Source organism: Nicotiana tabacum, chromosome 24 (genome assembly GCF_000715075.1).
Source record: "Nicotiana tabacum cultivar K326 chromosome 24, ASM71507v2, whole genome shotgun sequence".
Classification (NCBI taxonomy): Eukaryota; Viridiplantae; Streptophyta; class Magnoliopsida; order Solanales; family Solanaceae; genus Nicotiana; species Nicotiana tabacum.
Genome location: NC_134103.1, coordinates 680,975 through 700,591, shown reverse-complemented (window position 1 = coordinate 700,591; position 19,617 = coordinate 680,975). Strand labels below are relative to the sequence as shown.

Here is a 19,617-nt window from a genome sequence, read left to right as displayed (position 1 = left end):
CTTTCTTTGCCTTTCTGTAACACTCCCGATAAGACCTCTTTTCCTCCTCATTTGCACTCTCTACTAGCTTCAAATAAGCAGCTTTCTTAGTTTTCACTTTACCTTGGACCTCTCCATTCCACCACCAGTCTCCTCTATGACTCCTGGGAGAGCCCTTCGTGACTCCTAAGACCTCTCTAGCAGCAACCCTAATGCAATTCGCAATCATGAACCACATACTAGATGCGTCCCCCCTACTCATCCAGGCCTTCATAGCCAGCAACTTCTCCCCTAACTCCTGAGCTTTGTCCTTGGTCAAGTTACCCCACTTGATCTTAGGTTGCTTGTACACCGCCCTCTTCTTCCTACTCCTCTTGATCTCCAGATCCATAACTAGGAGCCTATGTAGAGTCGTGAGGTACTCACTTGGGATGACCTTGCAATCAGTGCACAGACCTTTATTGCATTTCCTGCCGAGAAGATAATCAATCTGAGTCTTGCCCATTGAATTCCGGAAAGTGACCAGGTGCTCTTCCCTCTTTGTAAAACTCGAGTTAGCTATAACCAAATCAAAAGCTCTAGCAAAATCCAACAGTGAATTACCTTCCTCATTCCTATCCCCAAAACCGAACCCGCCATGCACATCATCATAACCCCTAGCACTAGCCCCAATATGGCCATTGAAATCTCCGTCAATGAACAGCTTCTCTGTGTGCTGGATACTACGTACCATCCCGTCCAAATCCTCCCAGAATCGCTTCTTGACCTCCTGGTCCAAACCTACCTGAGGAGCGTATGCACTAATCACGTTTACAGTAAACCCACCAACTACAAGCTTAATACTCATTAACCTATCATTTACCCTACTAACCTCGACCACGAGCTCTCTGAGGTCCCTGTCAACTAAAATACCTACCCCACTCTTACCCCCAGTGCTTCCTGAGTACCATAGTTTAAACCCGTCTACATCTCGTGCCCTAGTACCCTTTCATCTAGTCTCCTGAACACACGCTATGTTGATCTTCTTCTGAAGAAGAATATTAACTAACTCTATAGACTTCCCCGTCAACGTCCCAATGTTCCAAGATCCAACTCTCAACTTAGAGGCTTCCTTACCCCCTCCCCCCCCCTTCCCACCCCTGGACCACACCCCCAGCCCCACCCGAGGACATGACCTTACTCTCACATCATTCACTACCGCCACTTTAAGCAAATTTGTAATTATAGATAATATTCTAGAACATTATTTTATGTATGTTTCATTAGGACTAAGCATGAAAACCTAATCAAAGCTAACGGTATAACACTAGAGAAGTAAATGAATTTGAGTGGATTTTATTTTCTAATTTCTCATGTTATTCAATGAGAATACACGTTATATCTACTTTTGAAATTTTAATTATAATTAAATTCTAGCTTTCTAAATATTGTTTTTGTATAGTATTTGAAAAGTACACTGATCAATAAAAAGATAAATTACTAAAAAGATATTTAATAATATAAAAGATCTATCAACTCAAAAATCTAAATGTGCAATATTAGATTAATTTTTTACTCTTCAAAAATGCAAATTTTTTATTGGATAAAATTAATAGCTATAATTAAATATTTAAAACTATGAATGAGCTACTATATGAAGAACTTGAATGAATAAAAAACAATATTAAAAACAAATAATTAAGTCTTTGAATTACTAATTATCGAAAGAATTCAATTTAAGTATTTTTTAATTCATCATATAAGTAAATTAGTTTTCAAGTTAACAAAAATCTTAGGATACATAAATTTTATCTCCATAAAAAGAGTATTAGCGGTGAACAAAATTAGTTAAAATTAGAATTAAGAATCAAATTAGTAATAATAGAAACTTAAAATAATAAGGATGAAATAGTGAAAGACCTAGTCTGATGAATTTTCTCCTAGGATAATTTTTTTTTAAAAAGTCTAGATTTTTTTTTTAAAAAAAAAGGTCATTTGTTCATGCCCTTAGAAAATAAGCGTTGGGGCAATTTGTTTAAAAGAATGATTTTCTCAACAAAAAAAATAAAATTGATTTTTCTCTAACAAAAAATCCTTCTGGGTTCGTTTTAGCATAAGGTACACAATTCCCTAATCTCCTTTTTCAACATAGGGTCTCCACTCCCTAGTTAATTTTTATTTTAGACATAGGGTCACCACTCCCTAGTCTCTTTTCCAACATAGGGTCTCCACTCCCTAGTTAATTTTATTGTAGACATAGGGTCTCTACTCCCTAGTCTCCTTTCCAATATAGGGTATCCACTCCCTAGTTGATTTGATCTTAAATGCATGGTACATCACTCCCTGATATCTTTGTCAATATAGGGTATACCCTTCCCTGGCCACATTTTCCCAACATAAGGTGCACCAATCCTTAGTTGAGACATCTTTTTGACAATAAAGAAACACCATCCAAAAAAATAAAATAAAAAAACAAAAAAAAATCATCATGATCTTTTGGGGGTTCACCATTCCCGACCTTTTATTACTTTCAATAAATAAGTAGTTTAGAATTTTGTTACAATAACTCACGAAATTTTTCTAGTGCAAATTGGGGCAGAAAAAATTCGTTCGTTTGTTTGTTTTGGTGTCTGGGCAGGTTTTACCTCGAGTCATAGGGTTCGAGATGACCAAAAGAAGAAGTCACAATCTAGAAAGAAAAGAAAGAAAAAGAAGGAATCCAAAATGCAAAAGCGGATGAAAAGATGTAAACTGCTTAAGACATGACTGAAGTCGCGAGCATTGCAATTCCCGTTTTGATCAGAAAAAGCTGTAGAAGAATGGACTAGCACCTGCAACTAGCAAGCATCAAGGTTCAAATCAAAAATCTGCATGAAGAACCATTCAAGACTCAAGATCAAGCTTCGGAAGACTTATAGATAGGAATCTTGGCACTCATAGCTGATAGACTTGTTTAGTTCCTTTAGATTTTGATCTTGATGTAATAACAGGACCACGGACCGGAGCCGTGACGGAACCTCACTCGACTCTCAAACTCATTATTCCATCACTCTACTATGAACTACACGTGGCATGATTCCTTTATAGCCAAGGATATGTAGGCAGCTCAGATACCAGGGCCCGGTCACAATCTTTTGTCCATTTTTCTTTTCTTTTGAATAAGTGTCGGGTTAGAAGTCAATTACGTTGCTTATTCGATTCTTTGCTCAAAAAAACACTTCGTGTTTCCAAGCAAAGATGGACAGCTGTAAGCACGTAATTTTTGACCCGCACATTAGAATTATCGTTAGTATTCGTAGTATTTTTAATATTTATTTGAGTTTATAGATATTTTTATCTGCAATTTTAGTTTTAAGATATGAAATTAAAAACACAAAAAATAGCTTCATTTTTTTCTGTTTAATTCAGGTATTAGTTATTTTTAGAAAGATATTATTTTTATTATTATTTAAAAATACCAAAAAATAGTTTTGTATTAATTAGTATATTTTGGTAGTATTAGTATTTTTATTTTTATTTTTGTTCAACGAGTAAGAATTGAATTTGGGCCAATTGAGAACTCATTTTCGGATTTTGATGGCCCAGCAAGACAAAGATTCATTCTTCCCTATTCCTTTTAACCCAAACCTTTTTCTTACCCATCTGACCCATCTCCCTTAGTAATTCAATTTTGGCCATTCATCCATTTCAATCCAACGGCCACTATTAATGCCAACGCCCCAAATATAAACCCCAATATAACACACGAAATCCCTAATCTCTAAGACTCTAGAAGGGCAGCACCCCACCCCTTCTTCACCAAAATCAGCTGACACACCACCTTGAATCTCCTAAGAGAAAGAGATCAGCCGGACCACCTAACAAAAGGGGGACGAGCACAAACAGAGGGGAAGGAAAAGAGTCAAAAACGAAGGGTCTTTATGTATGTGGGTATATTTCCATCTTCCAAAAATTGGATTGAAGTATGCAATGATATAAATCTTGAAGGGTTTAGTACCAATACTCGTAAATTGCTTGGAAATAGAGTGACATCCAATCTTTAGCTTCCCTTGCTCTCGCTTCTGCATAGTTTTCAGCCACACTTTTGGCTAATTGGCTCTAACAACAAATTTTGTCCATTAAGCTCACTTCGATCTCCCTTAATTCCCTTGTTCGCTGCTTTTCGAGAGATTTGAATTCAAAGTGGAGTTGACAGTAGATCTGAAGCCATCACGACCCTGGTTCACTGCACCAAATAAGTTCCGGTTCGAGGTCGAGGTTGCTGTTTGGAGGTTTTTGGTCGCGGTCTAGTTTTTTTTCGGCTGAAAGTTTCAAATATGTATTAAATTAGATAATTAGGCCAATTATTAACAGTTAAGCGACCGTGCTAAAACCACGGAATTTGGGAGTGCCTCAAACTTTCTCCCGGGTTAACAGAATTTCTTATCCGGTCTTCTGTGTTCACAGACCATAAATAAGAGTCAATTTCCTCGATTTTAGATTTTAAGATAATCCGGTGATTTGGGACACCATAAATTATTCCAAGGGACGACTCTGAATTAAATAAACAATCTCATTTCGAATAATGTTACTTTAATTAAAAAAATTCTCTATCCCTCGAAAAAAAAGGAAGTGTGACACAAATTATTTGAGTTATCTTCGTTAATAAAAGTATTTTATGTTGTTTGTTTGTTTTCAGTATTAGGTTATAGAAATAACAATAATTTTCGTAAGATACTCCCATTGAAATTCTTAGAAATCATAAGGTATATGAGGATTTCTATTGACAAGATTCCTTCCTTTATTGAACTAACAAAATGGGATCACCCGTCATCATTTTCAAGAACTTGCATTTTTCTTTAATTTTAATTTTATAAGTCAAGCTATTAGTTAATAATATTTATATTCATTTTTTAAAGTATATATTCAATGATATAAATACACGCGCAAAGCGCGTACCTTAAGACTAGTATATTAAAATGTATATGAAGAGAAAATCCACACGACTGCAAAAATCATGACCATTCACGTTTGATGGACTAATTGACATTGGCATCCTATAACAAAACATAACAGAATTTGACAATTTTTTAGCCTTATATTAGGTTTGGCAAAGATAGCCCTAAACAATTGGCATTATATAGCCAAATCTTTAAAAAAAATTACTTTCTTTTATATTCTCTCTCAAAAAAAAATTACACGCTTATTTTGGCTTCCCATCCATTTTCTCTCCTTGTATTTCTTCTTCTATCTCTTCTCTTTTCTCTCATAGTTTAGCAAAATTCTTGCAAATTATGCAAAAAAAATCAGTGGGATGAAAAAGTAAGGTTGATCTCACATCAGAAAAAATCAGAAGCAAAAACTAAGAGAGAAAAAATATATTTCAACTTTGTTTTTCTTCTCTCTTCTTTTTTTGGTTGGATTGAATGAGTGGGTGTGATTGAAATTAGTTAAAAATTTCTAAATGAGGCTATATACAAAATTTGAGCAAGATTAGCAAAAACTAAGAGAAAAAATATATTTCAACTTCGTTTTTCTTCTCTCTTCCTTTTTTTGTTTGGATTGAATGAGTGGGTGTGATTGAAATTGGTTGAAAATGCCTAAACAAGGCTATATACAAAATTTGAGCAAGATTATAAGTGATTTAGACTGGTTTTCAGGTAAAGAAATCAGACCTAAAAATTTAACTGCGACATGTGTATATCACGTTGTATATCGTGTACATCAGTGTATATCTCACACAAGTATTTAAGGATGCCTGTGTATATCAGTTTGTATATCGTGTATACAACACAATTCCTTTTTGGACGCCCGTGTATATCACATTGTATATCGTATATATAACCCAAATTTTCATGGATATACACAGACACACATAATATACATGAGATACCACTGATGTACATAGAGATATACACGAGTTATAATAGGGGATACACATGTGGAGTCGTCTTGAACTTGAGTTTTCAATCTGAAATGTGTTATACAAAGAAGGAAAATAAAATTTTAATAGGAAAATAAAATTTTAATAATTTATTTTGATATACACATTATTATTATGTTATACACTGTGATATACAAATAATATAATTATTAATTATTGATCAGAAAGAGATTTGTTTTTGATATAGCATGTTTAAGCAAGTTCTAAAATATAAAAATAATAAATATAATTGCGAGATTAAATAATATTTTGGTATACAAAGAAAATTAATTTTTGATATACACAAAGAAGAAAAATAAACTTATGATATCTATTTTGGTATACACATGTCTGATGTGCTATACACTGTGATATACAAATAATACAATATTTTTATTGTGATATACATTGATATAAAGGCAGCAATAATTATATATATAATTTTATATTATCGATATACAAAGAATAATATTATTTATATACAAAGAATGAAAATAAAATTTTAATATACATGTTGATATAGACAAAGAAGAAAAACAAAAATTGTGATATGCATATTATTATTGTGATATATATTTATTGGCTATTTGATGCCAATATCTATAACTAAGACTATTTTCTGTCAATTACATGGGTATCTTGTTATACCATGCCAAAACCCCTAAAATGTCCCACTCCCATGTGTTGTGTAATCTATGAAGCAGGGTTATATGGCTAGAATTGGTGGGCTGAAGCCCAAATTCAGAATTGTGGTTGCTTTATTAGGGGCAAATGCACATATAGTCATTCTTATAGATGCTATTTAGAGATTAGCCCGTATTTATTTCGTCTTGAATTTTTAAACTAAAAATCTTAATTTCATGACAATTTAGAATTTTGTCCTGAAAATTTGAAATGAAAAATTAAAATCCAGGACGCACCGGCTAATTTTTATATTCAGTCCTGTAAAGTGGCTACTTGGTGTCATTTCTACGCTTTATTAAACATTAATTAAGCCCAACATGTGTCTAGTGGAAACAGTCTCTCTATCTCCACAAAGTAAGGTTGCATACACACTATCCTCCACAGGCCCTACTATGTGGGATTATACTGGATTTGTTGTTGTTAATTAGGCCCAATAGGGTCTAGATGGGGCTGCGTAAAAACAAAAAATCACAGAAATATGACCCTTTTTGGGGTAGTTTTTAACTTTTGACCCTCACTTGCCCCATGTGCAGAATTTCAAGGTAAAAACTTAAAAGTGTTGTCCATGGGGCAAGCAAGGGGAAACACTTATTAAACTTGAAATTTTATCCATGGGATAAGCGGGAAAAATTTTTAAGACCATTTACTTTAAGGGCTATTTGTGTACTTCACTCAGTTAAAAGCACGGACATTTCGTTCATTTCATATTGGGCTTGACTTTGTTCTTCAAGCCTTGAATGAGGAGATGTTTTAAAAAATAGAAAATTAACTCAAATAGCCGCAATTAATCGCTTAAATTAAAAATAACGGACGGATGTATAACATATGTATAATTCATGTATAATATATGTATAATCGTGTACAATCAATTCATAATTTATATATAATGACTAAGAAAAGTAAATGTTGAATCCAAATGGCTAGTATAGATGATAGATCCCAAAAAACTTCAACAGAAGGGGATCACCTCCCACTTGTACCTTAACGGTTTGGGTTCATTTTTCTATTAGCATTATTACGTGAAAATAGGACCGGTTAGCCAGTTTTTGCACTGGTAATTGAAAAATAGTCAGCGTTTGCAAAGTCATTGAAAAATAGTCACTATTTTGCTACAACACGAAAAGTTCCAACATAATATACTGGAGATTGGTGCACATGTGTATGAACTTCCAGCATATTATGCTGGAACTCCAACACACGGAAAGTTCCAGCATATACTGGAGATTGGAGTACTTGTGTATGAACTTCCAGCATATTATGTTAGACCAGTATATTATACTGGAACTCCAGTATATTATGCTGGAATATTTTCCGGATTTTGAACAGCATTTTCGTTCAGATTTATTTTTACATGAAAAGTGGCTAATTTTTAATTATTTTCTAAATTGTGATTATTTTTCAATTACCACTTAATCCGTCTATTTTTGAATTTCTCCCCATTATTACTCTTCCGCAAGTTTTCTATCTAATTTACAACATAATAAAAATAAAAATAAAAAAGCAAATGAACTATGGTTTGACTAGAAAGAATGTAGAGGAAGAGAGATTCCGTTATCGAGAGACAGGATGTACATTGTGTGAGCTTAATTACAAAAATATCTAAACCAACTATTTATACTACCACTAACACAGCTAACTACCTAACAGATTCAGTTACAAACTTATATTCGGTACACATCAGCCCCTCAACTTATGGTATATTCTAATTGACCTTTTCTTTTCCCGTTTCTGATCAACCTTTACTATGTTCTTTTTTTTCCAAACTGTGGAAAATAATTCTGATTTGTAAAGAGACTAAATAAGTATTGGTACTCCAGTTCTGTCGCTAGCATAGTTTCTAGAGTCGGTTAGTAATTAATAGTTTTAACACAATTAAAGAGTGGTTTAAAAGAGTTAGTATGTATCTCGCATTTTAAAGTTGATCGAAAAAAATAAAGATTTATCATAATTTGGATTCCTTTTTCTCAGATAATGCATGTGATGATCGAACCACAATATTGTGCAATTTGAAGATGGCTATATTTTATTGAACATCACATAGTTCACTATTTAAAAAAATTGTACGCAAATTTTTTTTTTTTTTTTTTTTTTTGGCTAATACACGCAAATTGGTTTACTATATGCATTTTCATCTTGGGGGTGTAGTCAGGTAGAAATTGTACAACTAAAATTATTGATTTCTCTTTGGTATTTAGCACATTGAAATGCATAAAATGCATAGTACTGAAAATCCTTTGTTCAATCGGGTAGCTATTACTATTTAAGCTAGCATCTTTTAAGATGTTAACTATAATTATATGTTGTTTGATCATTAAAAGGTTCGCCCTAATTAAAAATAATATGCTAAAGTTTAAATTCAATTGACCTAAGACACCTCATATACGTGTACCTAACATAATATAAACAATGCAAGACGTGTTCAAAGCTTTCACAAATGATAGAATATCTCACATTAGTTAACTAAATAAGTTGTTACATTTCTTTATATGGTCGTAGACTATCCTTACCTCAAATGCCAAATATCAAAGGAAGAAAACATATCTGCAAAGGCAAATCCGCGAGTACGCAAAATTAATGCAGTTCGCAAAGCTGACAGTTATCTCTTTTAACGAGACTCAAGTTTTTAAGTGTTAGAATCTGGTAATCAGAGGCGGACCTATGTGTTATAGTGAAAGGTCACCGGACCCCATAAGCTTCGGCAGAAATCTTGTATATGTATATACAATGGTAAATTTAAAGCACTTGGCATCCTAAACATTAAAAGCCTTTAGGGGGCACTACATGTGATGGTTGAGCAGAATATTGTGCCCCGTCGCGTAAAGATTCTGGGTCCGCCTCTGCCTGTGATGTTTAAGGTTCTTTAATTTGCAATAGAAATTTCTCTACTGTAGTAAGGAGCATTATTGAGACATTTGCAAAGGAAAGATAGAAGTAAGCAATGAATCTCAAAAAAGAAAAAGACACTTGCTCAAATCCAAATCTTCATGTAAAATCATGAAAAATTAAAATCTTGAATAATAGGTGCCAAGTTCTGCATAGAGGATGCAAGACTTACACAACTTCACCTCTCTCTAAGAAAAAGAGAAGACAAAGAACAACTACAATTTTTCGGAAAATAAAATGGAGTGGACTATATATACATCAATAACAGTTGCTCAGGCATTTGAAGATGCTGTCAAAGCATATAAAACTAGCAGAGGGCTAAAGGACGACGCCTAGAACGTCATACAGAAGAAATGGGCTGATCTTGATAGCCAAACTGTCGATTGTTTCTAATACATTGAATAATAGAACACCTACAGTTACATTCTAGCAAGTGTCACTTACCAGAAATCTATCTAGCACCAGCTCATCCATCCAGAATAAGAAGTCAAGCAAACAATGCTGCTGGCTCCTTGGACGATCTACTAATCCCATTATCATACCGTTTGAAAGTTGTATCCTGAGGGGAAGTGCAGGTAATACAGTAAATTATAGAGCACCATTATCATGCTCACCATCAATCATCTAATTGCAGTTTATCGGCTAAGAATTAGTGACAAATATCAAACCAACAATACATTCGTCGATTAATGTATTTTATTTGCTCATCCTGCCCAATAAAGGAGAAGAAGGGAACAACAAGGGCAGAGGAAGAGCGTTTTATCATGTTGTGTTTGAGAATGATTCATATAGACAAATACATAGAAACCATGTGATAAACTGAGTTTCCTTATTCCATATCTAGAGAAGTGCTTTTTTTTATGAGTCTGTTGTTTCCGCAAGATTAACATGCTATATATGAGAAGGAATTTACCTCACTGTCCTCCCAAATTGCCCCAACACACTTGGAAAAGCTAATGCTAGCACTTCTTAGCAAGCAGTGTGCAGTGTTGCTTGTTGTACTAAGCTCTACATTTTCATTACTAGTGTCAGCTTTGTTAAGCTCGTGTGACTTTGGGGGGCTTGGAAGGCATCTATGAGCAACAGTTGCTTCAACATGCCTTTCAAATTCACTATCGTGATCAGTTTCCTCGTCTATTGAAACATAGACCCGCTCTCTGTAGAAAAAATTTAATGAGGCTATTTGAGTAAGCACACTTTATCAGACACTACTAATAAGCTCTTAAGTATGAAATCCTTAATATCAGGGTCAACTAACCTAGGCAAGGAGGCATATCGCCTTGGATGGAGAACATTTTTTCCACCTTTGTCATAGTGCCCCTCAAGTAGGTCAAATTGTTCCTTAAAGCAATCGACCCCACTATATATATGCACATCGAACATCATGTTAGCACAGCATAAAAAATATGCTAAATACATGCAGCAGAAACAGGGAAGACTTCAGAAGTAAAGATCATGAGAATTATTAGAGAACCTCTCTTCAGTAAAATGGCGAAAGCAAAGCAAACGCTACCATCATTCTGATTCTGAAGGTAAGTATATTGAGTCACTTAAGCTTCTTTAGACTTATTTAAGCGTTATCAAATCGGACCAAGTAAAGGGCAGTATAATAGAAGACTCAAGATATAATTAGCCTACCTATGTTCTTGTTATGGGTTGAAAAAGTTGGATCATGATATTGATCCAGACAGAACAAAATTGCTTAGTCGTCCCTAAAATTCATCTAAACTAGAAATTCTCTGGTCAACCTAAACAGGTTCAATGGTGAAGCTCTTCCGGGAAAAAAAGGAAAAGAAAACTAAATAATATATCCTCCCATATCAGGAATGTGATGATTGAGTCAAAATGATTACTTGTAAGATTATAGGATAGTTATTAAAGTCACATAGTGTTGCGCATTGTGTAGCTTATATATTTCAGACTAACAAGTAAAATGCATAACTACTTCAATGACATCATTATCAGAATAAAAAGCTAAGACATAGTTATACAACTTAATGCAGATTCTTTTTGATAATGATCATAGCAAAGCATGGTAACTGAATCTGCCCGATAGAAGATGCTTATGTGTCAATACTAGGGATAGAATTTGGAATTATTCTCGAAGCTCATTTTGACCCAGATGGAGCACACAGAACACTGCTTCATGCATGAGCCCTGGCCATAGTTGCAACCACAAGCAATCCACTGGTTCTATAGGGAAAAGGATCACTTCTCAACACAATTTCTTAAGCTAATAGCTACATGACCATCCACTGTTTATTTCTGTGCAACAGCAATATTGTTTAGTTGAATGGTAAGAACTTTTAAACTTGTCCGTCAGAAATAATGTCTAATGTTCACTAATGTATCTATCCTATTCCTCATATGGAATACCTTAGGACTTAAATATTGCTAGTGAAGTCACGCCAATATCATCTTATGTCAGAAAAGCAGGCAGGATTTCTCAAGTTAGCCTGCCTCATCACTAATTTTACATCCGTAGAACCATGATGAAGATCTGATTATTTACTGCATGACATACTAACAATTAATTTATAAGACATGCACAAAACGTAGGTTCAATACGCCATAAGTATTTGTACCACATAGTTACTCAACAAAATGAAAGGTTAACACATGGACTGAATTATATTCAGTATCGATGGTACTAATTTCAATTGCATTACATGGATGAAAATTTTTATTTTGAATGCATGATAACTAAGACATATGTGCTAAAACAAAGGAATTAGTTTGTTGTTTGCAGGTGAACAAAAAGCAGACATGGACAATTTCACAAGATCATACCAATGAGTTAAATCGTTATAAAGAACTAGTTCTCGGTCATAGCCACCAACGACTACGGACAAATAAGGAGAAGTGTTGGCAGTACCTTGGATACAAAAAGCTGGTATTGTCAGTGCCATGAAGATACTCCTGCAGCATCTGAGGGTGGTACTCCAAAATCTGTGACGGGCAAAATCAATGTTGTAGTACGATGGAGGAGGAGGCACAAAAGAAGGTCAAGAAAAGATAAGATGGGTTGCCAACTCATACCTCCCTGTAGATGAGCTCTCTAATATCCTCTTTTGCCAGTTTTTTTCTTTCAAAGTCGAATTCAAATTTTGAAATAGGCCGAGCTGATGGTTCGTGCTCCTTGTTTGCTAAACCAAGGAAATATGGATGTGCTAGTGCCTAGAGGGGATTAACATAGGACAATATGAGAGAAATAAAAACTTGCATCATAGGCTCCAATGAGTGTCCAACAATCTACTAAGTCCTACCTCTTCAGCAGAAGGGCGATCTTTGGGGTCAAATGCAATCAAACGCTCAAGTAATCTTAGAGCTAGTGGGTCTATATCTGGGAATTTTTGAGAGAGAGGAATGGGGGATTTATTCTTCATGCTGCTTAAATATCTCCTTGCTTTGTCATTTTTAATCTGCATATATCGTGAAAACAGATCAGATTCATTATACATCACTAGTTTATTAACTTTGACTGAGGAAAGGGAAGGACAAACCCTTGAAATGGCTTCAGTGGATGGTGAACCAAGCAAATCGGTAATCAGATCCAATTGGTGGACCACATTCTTCCCAGGAAATAATGGTTTTTTTGTAAGCATTTCTGCAAATATACATCCTATACTCCAGATATCAACTGCTGGGGTGTACTGCAATAAGTAGTTTGTTTTAGAATTGATACCAAATTATGAGACATCACAGTATAATAAAGTAAGTATAAGTGACCAATGATTTACACAATTTTTTTCCCACCAAAGTAAAATTTAATATTGCAGCACTGCAACTTAAGGCATGAGATTATCCAATAGTGAGAAGGATGCAGAAAGAATGAAAAGAAACTTTTTATATTCACTCGTTTCATTTGGAAAGAGATTTGCTCTTATTATATAGATAGTTGGACAAATTTGATAGATGACTTTTGCTAAGCGACTCATTCATTTGGTACATTTTCCCACGCCAACTTGGTACTCTAATGAAATACTTATGGATTATTTAAGAAAAACCATTGGGTAAATGTGAGATAAGAATAGGCTCATCTTCAGGGTAGAACTCCTCACTTGCAGGATTTCAGTCATCACCTACCGAGAATCAATTTATCATATGATTACACCACTCAGAGATGAAGATTGCAAAGAACCGAATTCAGATAAGGAAAGAGCACACAAAAAATAAGAGTTTCCGTTCGTAAAATTTGTGAAAAATGTCAACCAAGGCCCCAAAAGTGCTCCTGTTCAGCTCTTTTTCCCTCCTAATAACAAGATAAGAGTGAATAAGAAAACTTGAAGAAATTAAAGTGCCACCGCTGAATCACAAAATAGAATATTGACCCGGTCAAACTCCGCATGCTAAGTAACACATGAAGACAGATATCTACTATTAACATGAAAAAGTCATTTGAGAAGTGTACTGGATAAGAAACAAACTATATAAGCATTTAAGTTACCTATAAATGTCATACTTACTTTTGAGTAAAAAGAACCGCAAAGTTCTGGAGCGCGGTACCAACGAGTTGCCACATAGTCCTGTAAAGAGCAAAGGAGTTAAGAATTTTCCTTGGAATAAAAGCAAAAATTGTGTTGTGATATATATATAGATATATATATAGAGAGAGAGAGACAGAGAGAGACTACGAAAATTTTGTGAAGAGAAAAGAGAAGTATGAGGTTCTTGAAAGCATAACAGAATCAGGGTCTTGTCATCACAGGTGTAATAACTTGACAATTTAATGATAGCATTGAGACCTTTTGACTCCGCTGTTATGGTTAAGATAGATCAAGAAACTTTAAAGTAGAGAAATGCTTCATACCGTCCAGAAAATAGCTGACGGGGTTTCTCCAAATGATGCCCGAGCAAGCCCAAAATCACAAATTTTCAGCTTGCAATCTGCATTTGCTAGAATATTCTTTGGCTTTAAATCTCGATGAAACACGTTTGCTGTTGAATCAATAAACGAGGAAAAAGGTCATAAAAGATGTAAAAGAGAAATCTAACTAAAATACTAGAATGTGTTCAATGAGGAACCGCCACCTGTGTGCATAAACTTTAGACCTCGAAGAAGCTGATACAAAAAGAATTGATAATGTTCAGGAGTGAGACTGTCATTGGCCTTAATTACATGCTGAAGGTCACACTCCATCAACTCGAAAACAACATATATATCCTTGAATTCTCTCGGACATGGAGGTAACAGAATATGCTTTATTTCTACAATATCTGGATGCCGAAGCAACCGGAGGAGCTTTATTTCTCTAAGGATGCGGGTGGCTTCAGAGACATGCTCAAGAACATTATCGATCTTCTTTATCGCTACCTTCTCTCCTGTATGAGTATCAACTGCTGCTGCAACAACACCATAGCTCCCCTTGCCAACAACCTCTTGGATTTCATATTGATGTGCTTCACCATATTCAGTGAAGAATTCCCTGAAAGGCATTGCCTGAGAAATTAAAAGACACTATCAGAACTGTTTTTTTTAAACGTACAGGCAAAATCTAAGAAAGATGCGTACAATGTTATACATAAATAAAGAGTTAAAATCTTTTCTCTCCCCATCATCACCACAAAATTTGAAAAAGTATCAAGAATCTCCACTAAACATTATCTTCCAATATTACTGATTTTGTGGAAGGTGTTCAAGAAATTGGAGAATAATCCTCTTTAAGTGTCAGAAAAAGGATAGGAAGAGGATTTGACAATCATCTACGATACCGAATCAGATGCAAACCTGATGGACCACTCTAGATAATATTGACTCAAGTAAATCAGCTTTTGCTTCAGAGTTATAAGGTAGTCATGGGACTAAGGACAGGAGCTTAATGATGGAAATTGATACAACCATTCATAGTAAGACAGATGAGAAAATACTATTAAGAAACAAAAAGGAGCAATCATAAAGCAGCAGCTGAAACTGACACAACTAGAGTGCAGGTGACCAACTATAAGAGAAAACGCATCACATGTGAATAAACTTGACGATCAGAGTGACTGAATTATTTCAAATTTGGGATCATTCTAATTTGGGGTTGGAATACTGTGAATTTCAAATTTTTGTGCCACTTTTCATTTCTGACGCATTTCCTTAAAAAGTTCACTCATTAGTAATCAGCCAGTCTACAAAAGTGAATGCAGAGAAGTAATCTCTAAAACTTTCACATATTATATCACTATTAAACAGAACCTGGAAAATTTGAACGTCAGATACTGGTTTCACATTGTCTTTGCTAAAATGATGGTTAGCAGTAGGGTTAATGGCACATATTCTTGCCAAGTACAGCAAATAAATACGGAAATAGCCAGCAGGGCTCGGAAGAAAGATAATATGAATAGCCAGATTGAAAAGCAAGCTTCCAATTCAAAATCTCAAATATCTCAACCAAAAAAAAATGAAAAGAAAAAAGAAAAGTTACCATCTTTTTTAGAATTTAGACTTCTATCTAAGATGCAGGCTGTTTAAATCACAATCCAAAACCTACAATGTGTCAAAAAGTTAGAAACAAAAGACAACTTAATGCAGACAGCCTCAAAATCCACAGCATTGCAAAAAGAACACAAATCTCTATCATCTAACTTTGTAATCTTTTTAACAACCAAATACCAAGATCCAAAATTTGAACACTCAACCAGCTAATCCCTGGCATATTTAGATCATGTGAACTCACGCAATCAACACAACATAAAACCGCATCCTATTTGTTAGATTAAACCATAGGAATATTTACATTTCACTCAAATGCATTCAAGAACAGAACAAGTAGTCTATATAACAGAATTATTGGAAGAAATTACTACCTCTGAAAAGGGTCAGTGAAGACAAAGGGAAAACAGCTCTTAGATAATAAAGGGCTCCTCCTCTCCACACTTTCTTGGAGTCTTTTATAGTTATACCTCCATGAAAGGTACACGTCTAAAGAAATGACCAGGTAAAAGCAACCCCAGTTGAATTCTGCTATATTTATATCAGTTCATATTAAACTACTATATAAAAATCCAAATAAAAAAGAGCCAAAAATTAGATATGTCAGCCTTTTGTCCATATCACAATCTTCCACAAACGGCTTTACATGAATAAAATATTTCAGAACAAAGCGTTTCAAGATAAGAAACAAAGCTACGAAATGGCCAAGAATAAGGCATCATCATCAAATAAATAAATAAGCAAATAGAGTAGAATCCAATGCATCGTTGAAACTAAATTACAAAAATGAAGATTGCCTCTATAGAGGGTGGTGGTCTAAGTGTTGCACTAACAACTTTGGAACCTAAGGTTCATGCACTACCACTAGACAAATTCTTCCTATCTAATTAACGGGTTCAACTGAAACTAGTATCTTTTACACGGCATTATAGATATGTATTTGAAAAAAACCACTACTGAACCACTAGTTGAATAAATTGAATTTATGTCTAGTGGCGAAAACATAAAGGTCGAACCTGCCAAGTTAAAATCCTGAACCCGACTTTAAATTGCGACACTATCAATATATTTGTGCAGAGGCGGACCTATGTGTAACCTATGTGTTTCAGCGGAACCCATAAACTTCGATAGAAATCTTGTACGTTTTTAAGTATATTATCTTGAAAATGATTAATTTAAATACACTTGACACCCTGAATACTAAAAGCCTTTAGGGTACTGGCTGAATAGAATAGTGGTGTCCGTCCATTAAAATTTTGGGTCCGCCTCTACGTATGTCTGCGAATTGAATGCATAAGCAAGTTCACCCATTTCCCAACATTGAATAGTGAGCCTTATCTCTTTTTTATTTGAGTCAGTTTGTCTGCACCGCCACAGAAACTAAAAGTACAAATACACATACAGAGAAAGAGAGAAATATTTAGAGAGAATATGAAAGAAGTGACCTTTTCAAGCTGAGGCTAGCTTTGCTGTGAGAATGAGTTCAGCAGCAAAGAGCTTTACTTATATGTAAGAGTAGAGCAAAGAAAAGGTGGCAAAAGTAATGAGAGCCAAGGGAATTACAACATTTTACCTATTCTTTCGGATGCCATGTTTTCGGGTAAAATAGATCAAATTTACTCCATTTTTTCTGACTTTTCTTGGTCGGTTGCTGCAGCAATTGGAGTGTAGATTTTGGTTTGACATATTCATTTGATTTGGACAGTATTACAGTAATTGTCAACTTATCAGTAATACGGAAGCACATTGTGGTGTTTCACCAATCTAAAACATCACTTCTTTTTTTTTAAAAATGTTTTAAAGCACTTTGTTGTTAATATTTTGAGCTACAAAAGGAAATTAATTTTTATATAATTTCTAAATATGTATGTTGTAATAAAAAATAATAACACAATGATATATGAATTCATGTGGAATACATTAAGTTATTTGTTTGGTCATAGATTTGGGTAATTTTTTCTCAATTTATTTTTTAAATATTGTTTATTTGTGGAATATGATCAATTTTTTTAAAAAAATTAAAATTATTTTTCAAGTTCCCAAATCCGGTTTTGGGCAGTTTTCGGGTAAATTTCTTTCACACACACAATATTAGCTTTTTTTCAAATAAAATATATGTCTAAATAGAACTTAAACTTTTAAAAATTAATTTTCAAGATAACTTTAAAATAAAAAATTAAGTCTTCGCCAAATTTATATCCAAACTTTAGTTAAATGTATGATCATGTTACGTCGAACCTACTGGAACTAAAAGTTGAATATATATCCTAGCTAGAAGATTGAGCCACCTATTGCCAATTTGAACAACTTACCAATGAGCAGATAAGCTAGAAGCAACCTTTGGACCCAGTCTCTAAACCCAAATAGAGAGGATATTCAAAAGCTAGTGGTTCGACTAACTGGAACTCGCATTGAATATATCTATCCAGGGATAAAGTATTTTATATTAAAATGTCTTTAATTTTTAGAACCCGAATTCGTAGAAATGATATAAGGTAGCTATTCTGAAGGGCTATTATATAAGAATTAGCCGGTGTGTTCTGAATTTCAGTTTCAAGTTTATTTTTCGGGATAATAATATCATGAATTGTGTTGAAGTTAAGATTTTTAGTTCAAAATTTTAAAACAAAATAAGTACAGACTAATCTCTAAATATCACTTCGTGGTTTGTGCACTTACCCTCGCATTCGAAACCTTTAATTATGGACATTATGAACGAGAAACTCATTTGACGTATGATTAAACCGGTTAGCTAACCTGACCCTTAGGCAAAAGAATACGGTCAATCAAGCATGCATTCACTTAATCTTGGTTTTTACAGATTTGACTTTTGAGTTTTGACATTAGTCAAATTTGCAGATTTTTTTTTTTTAAAGATAAATAATTATATGAATAAGCATCATCAAGTTGAACATTTAATTAACCAAGCTCTACGCACCCACCTGAAAGTAGTGACACGAAGTTGTCCCCTGATTTGTTTTTTGTACGGCCAAGGACGACATTTTTAGTTGAAAATTTGCTTGTTGAATTCTACAACTTTCATCACGTTGAATTTCACAATTCAAATTTCATAAGCTAAGTATATACTCCTTTACTAATAATAATAATACTGATACTTATAATTATAATTATAATGTCCGAATTGCAAACTTTTATTGTAACACGTCAGTCCAAGCTTATAAATTGTGGAAACACGTCATTTCAAGCTCTTATCAATGGATTAGATAATATATTATATAGTTGAATAAAAATTAATTAGCTATATAGTAATCAAACAACTGTTGGTTATTCGTTAAGCCAACCACAAAAGACGTGTTCTCCTGTTTGGTTTAGATTCATTGCTGGAAAGGATTGACCTCAAACTCTAATGATGATTATAAAAATGAATTTTAATCAAAAAGTAATAAAAGTCTGGCCAACCTCCATGTATTCCGTTAATAGTTGCAATTTTTCTGGCTTTAGTTAATATTACTATTAATATGCGAGAAAACGTGAGGTGCCACCAACATAGCCTGTTTGACCAAAATTTTAATATCAGTAAAAGTGATTTATCTCCTCGGTTTGTTTTTGGCTAATTAATTTGAAAGCTTTTGAGCATCAATTACTGTTTGACCAAACTTTTAAAAAGTGCTTCAAATTATTTTTTTCAAAAGTGCTTTTTAGAAAAAAAAATTTTGGGATACTATTTTTTTCTACTTCTCCAAATCTGTTTATGCTCAAAGATACTTTTTTTCTTTTAAACACTTCAACTTTAAAAAATTTGAAGGACAAA

At 34.1% G+C, this 19,617-nt stretch overlaps 1 protein-coding gene across 8 annotated transcripts in view; it reads right to left on the bottom strand.

Annotated features, from left to right (window-relative positions):
* Positions 1-17,559, bottom strand: part of LOC107814475 (mitogen-activated protein kinase 9-like) — an 81,195-nt gene extending 63,636 nt beyond the window's left edge. The window contains exons 1-13 of one of the 8 annotated variants that reach the window (XM_016639902.2): positions 17,291-17,427; positions 16,220-16,373; positions 15,838-15,899; positions 14,459-14,867; positions 14,238-14,365; positions 13,894-13,953; positions 12,931-13,080; positions 12,694-12,849; positions 12,467-12,604; positions 12,303-12,376; positions 10,686-10,787; positions 10,341-10,584; positions 9,532-9,986 (exon numbers count right to left, since the gene is read on the bottom strand). In XM_016639902.2, the coding sequence (XP_016495388.1) occupies positions 9,915-9,986; positions 10,341-10,584; positions 10,686-10,787; positions 12,303-12,376; positions 12,467-12,604; positions 12,694-12,849; positions 12,931-13,080; positions 13,894-13,953; positions 14,238-14,365; positions 14,459-14,867; positions 15,838-15,840 (1,536 nt within the window). In that variant the 5' untranslated portion in view covers positions 15,841-15,899; positions 16,220-16,373; positions 17,291-17,427 and the 3' untranslated portion in view covers positions 9,532-9,914. 8 annotated transcript variants of the gene reach the window in all.
* Positions 17,560-19,617: the final 2,058 nt, after the last annotated feature.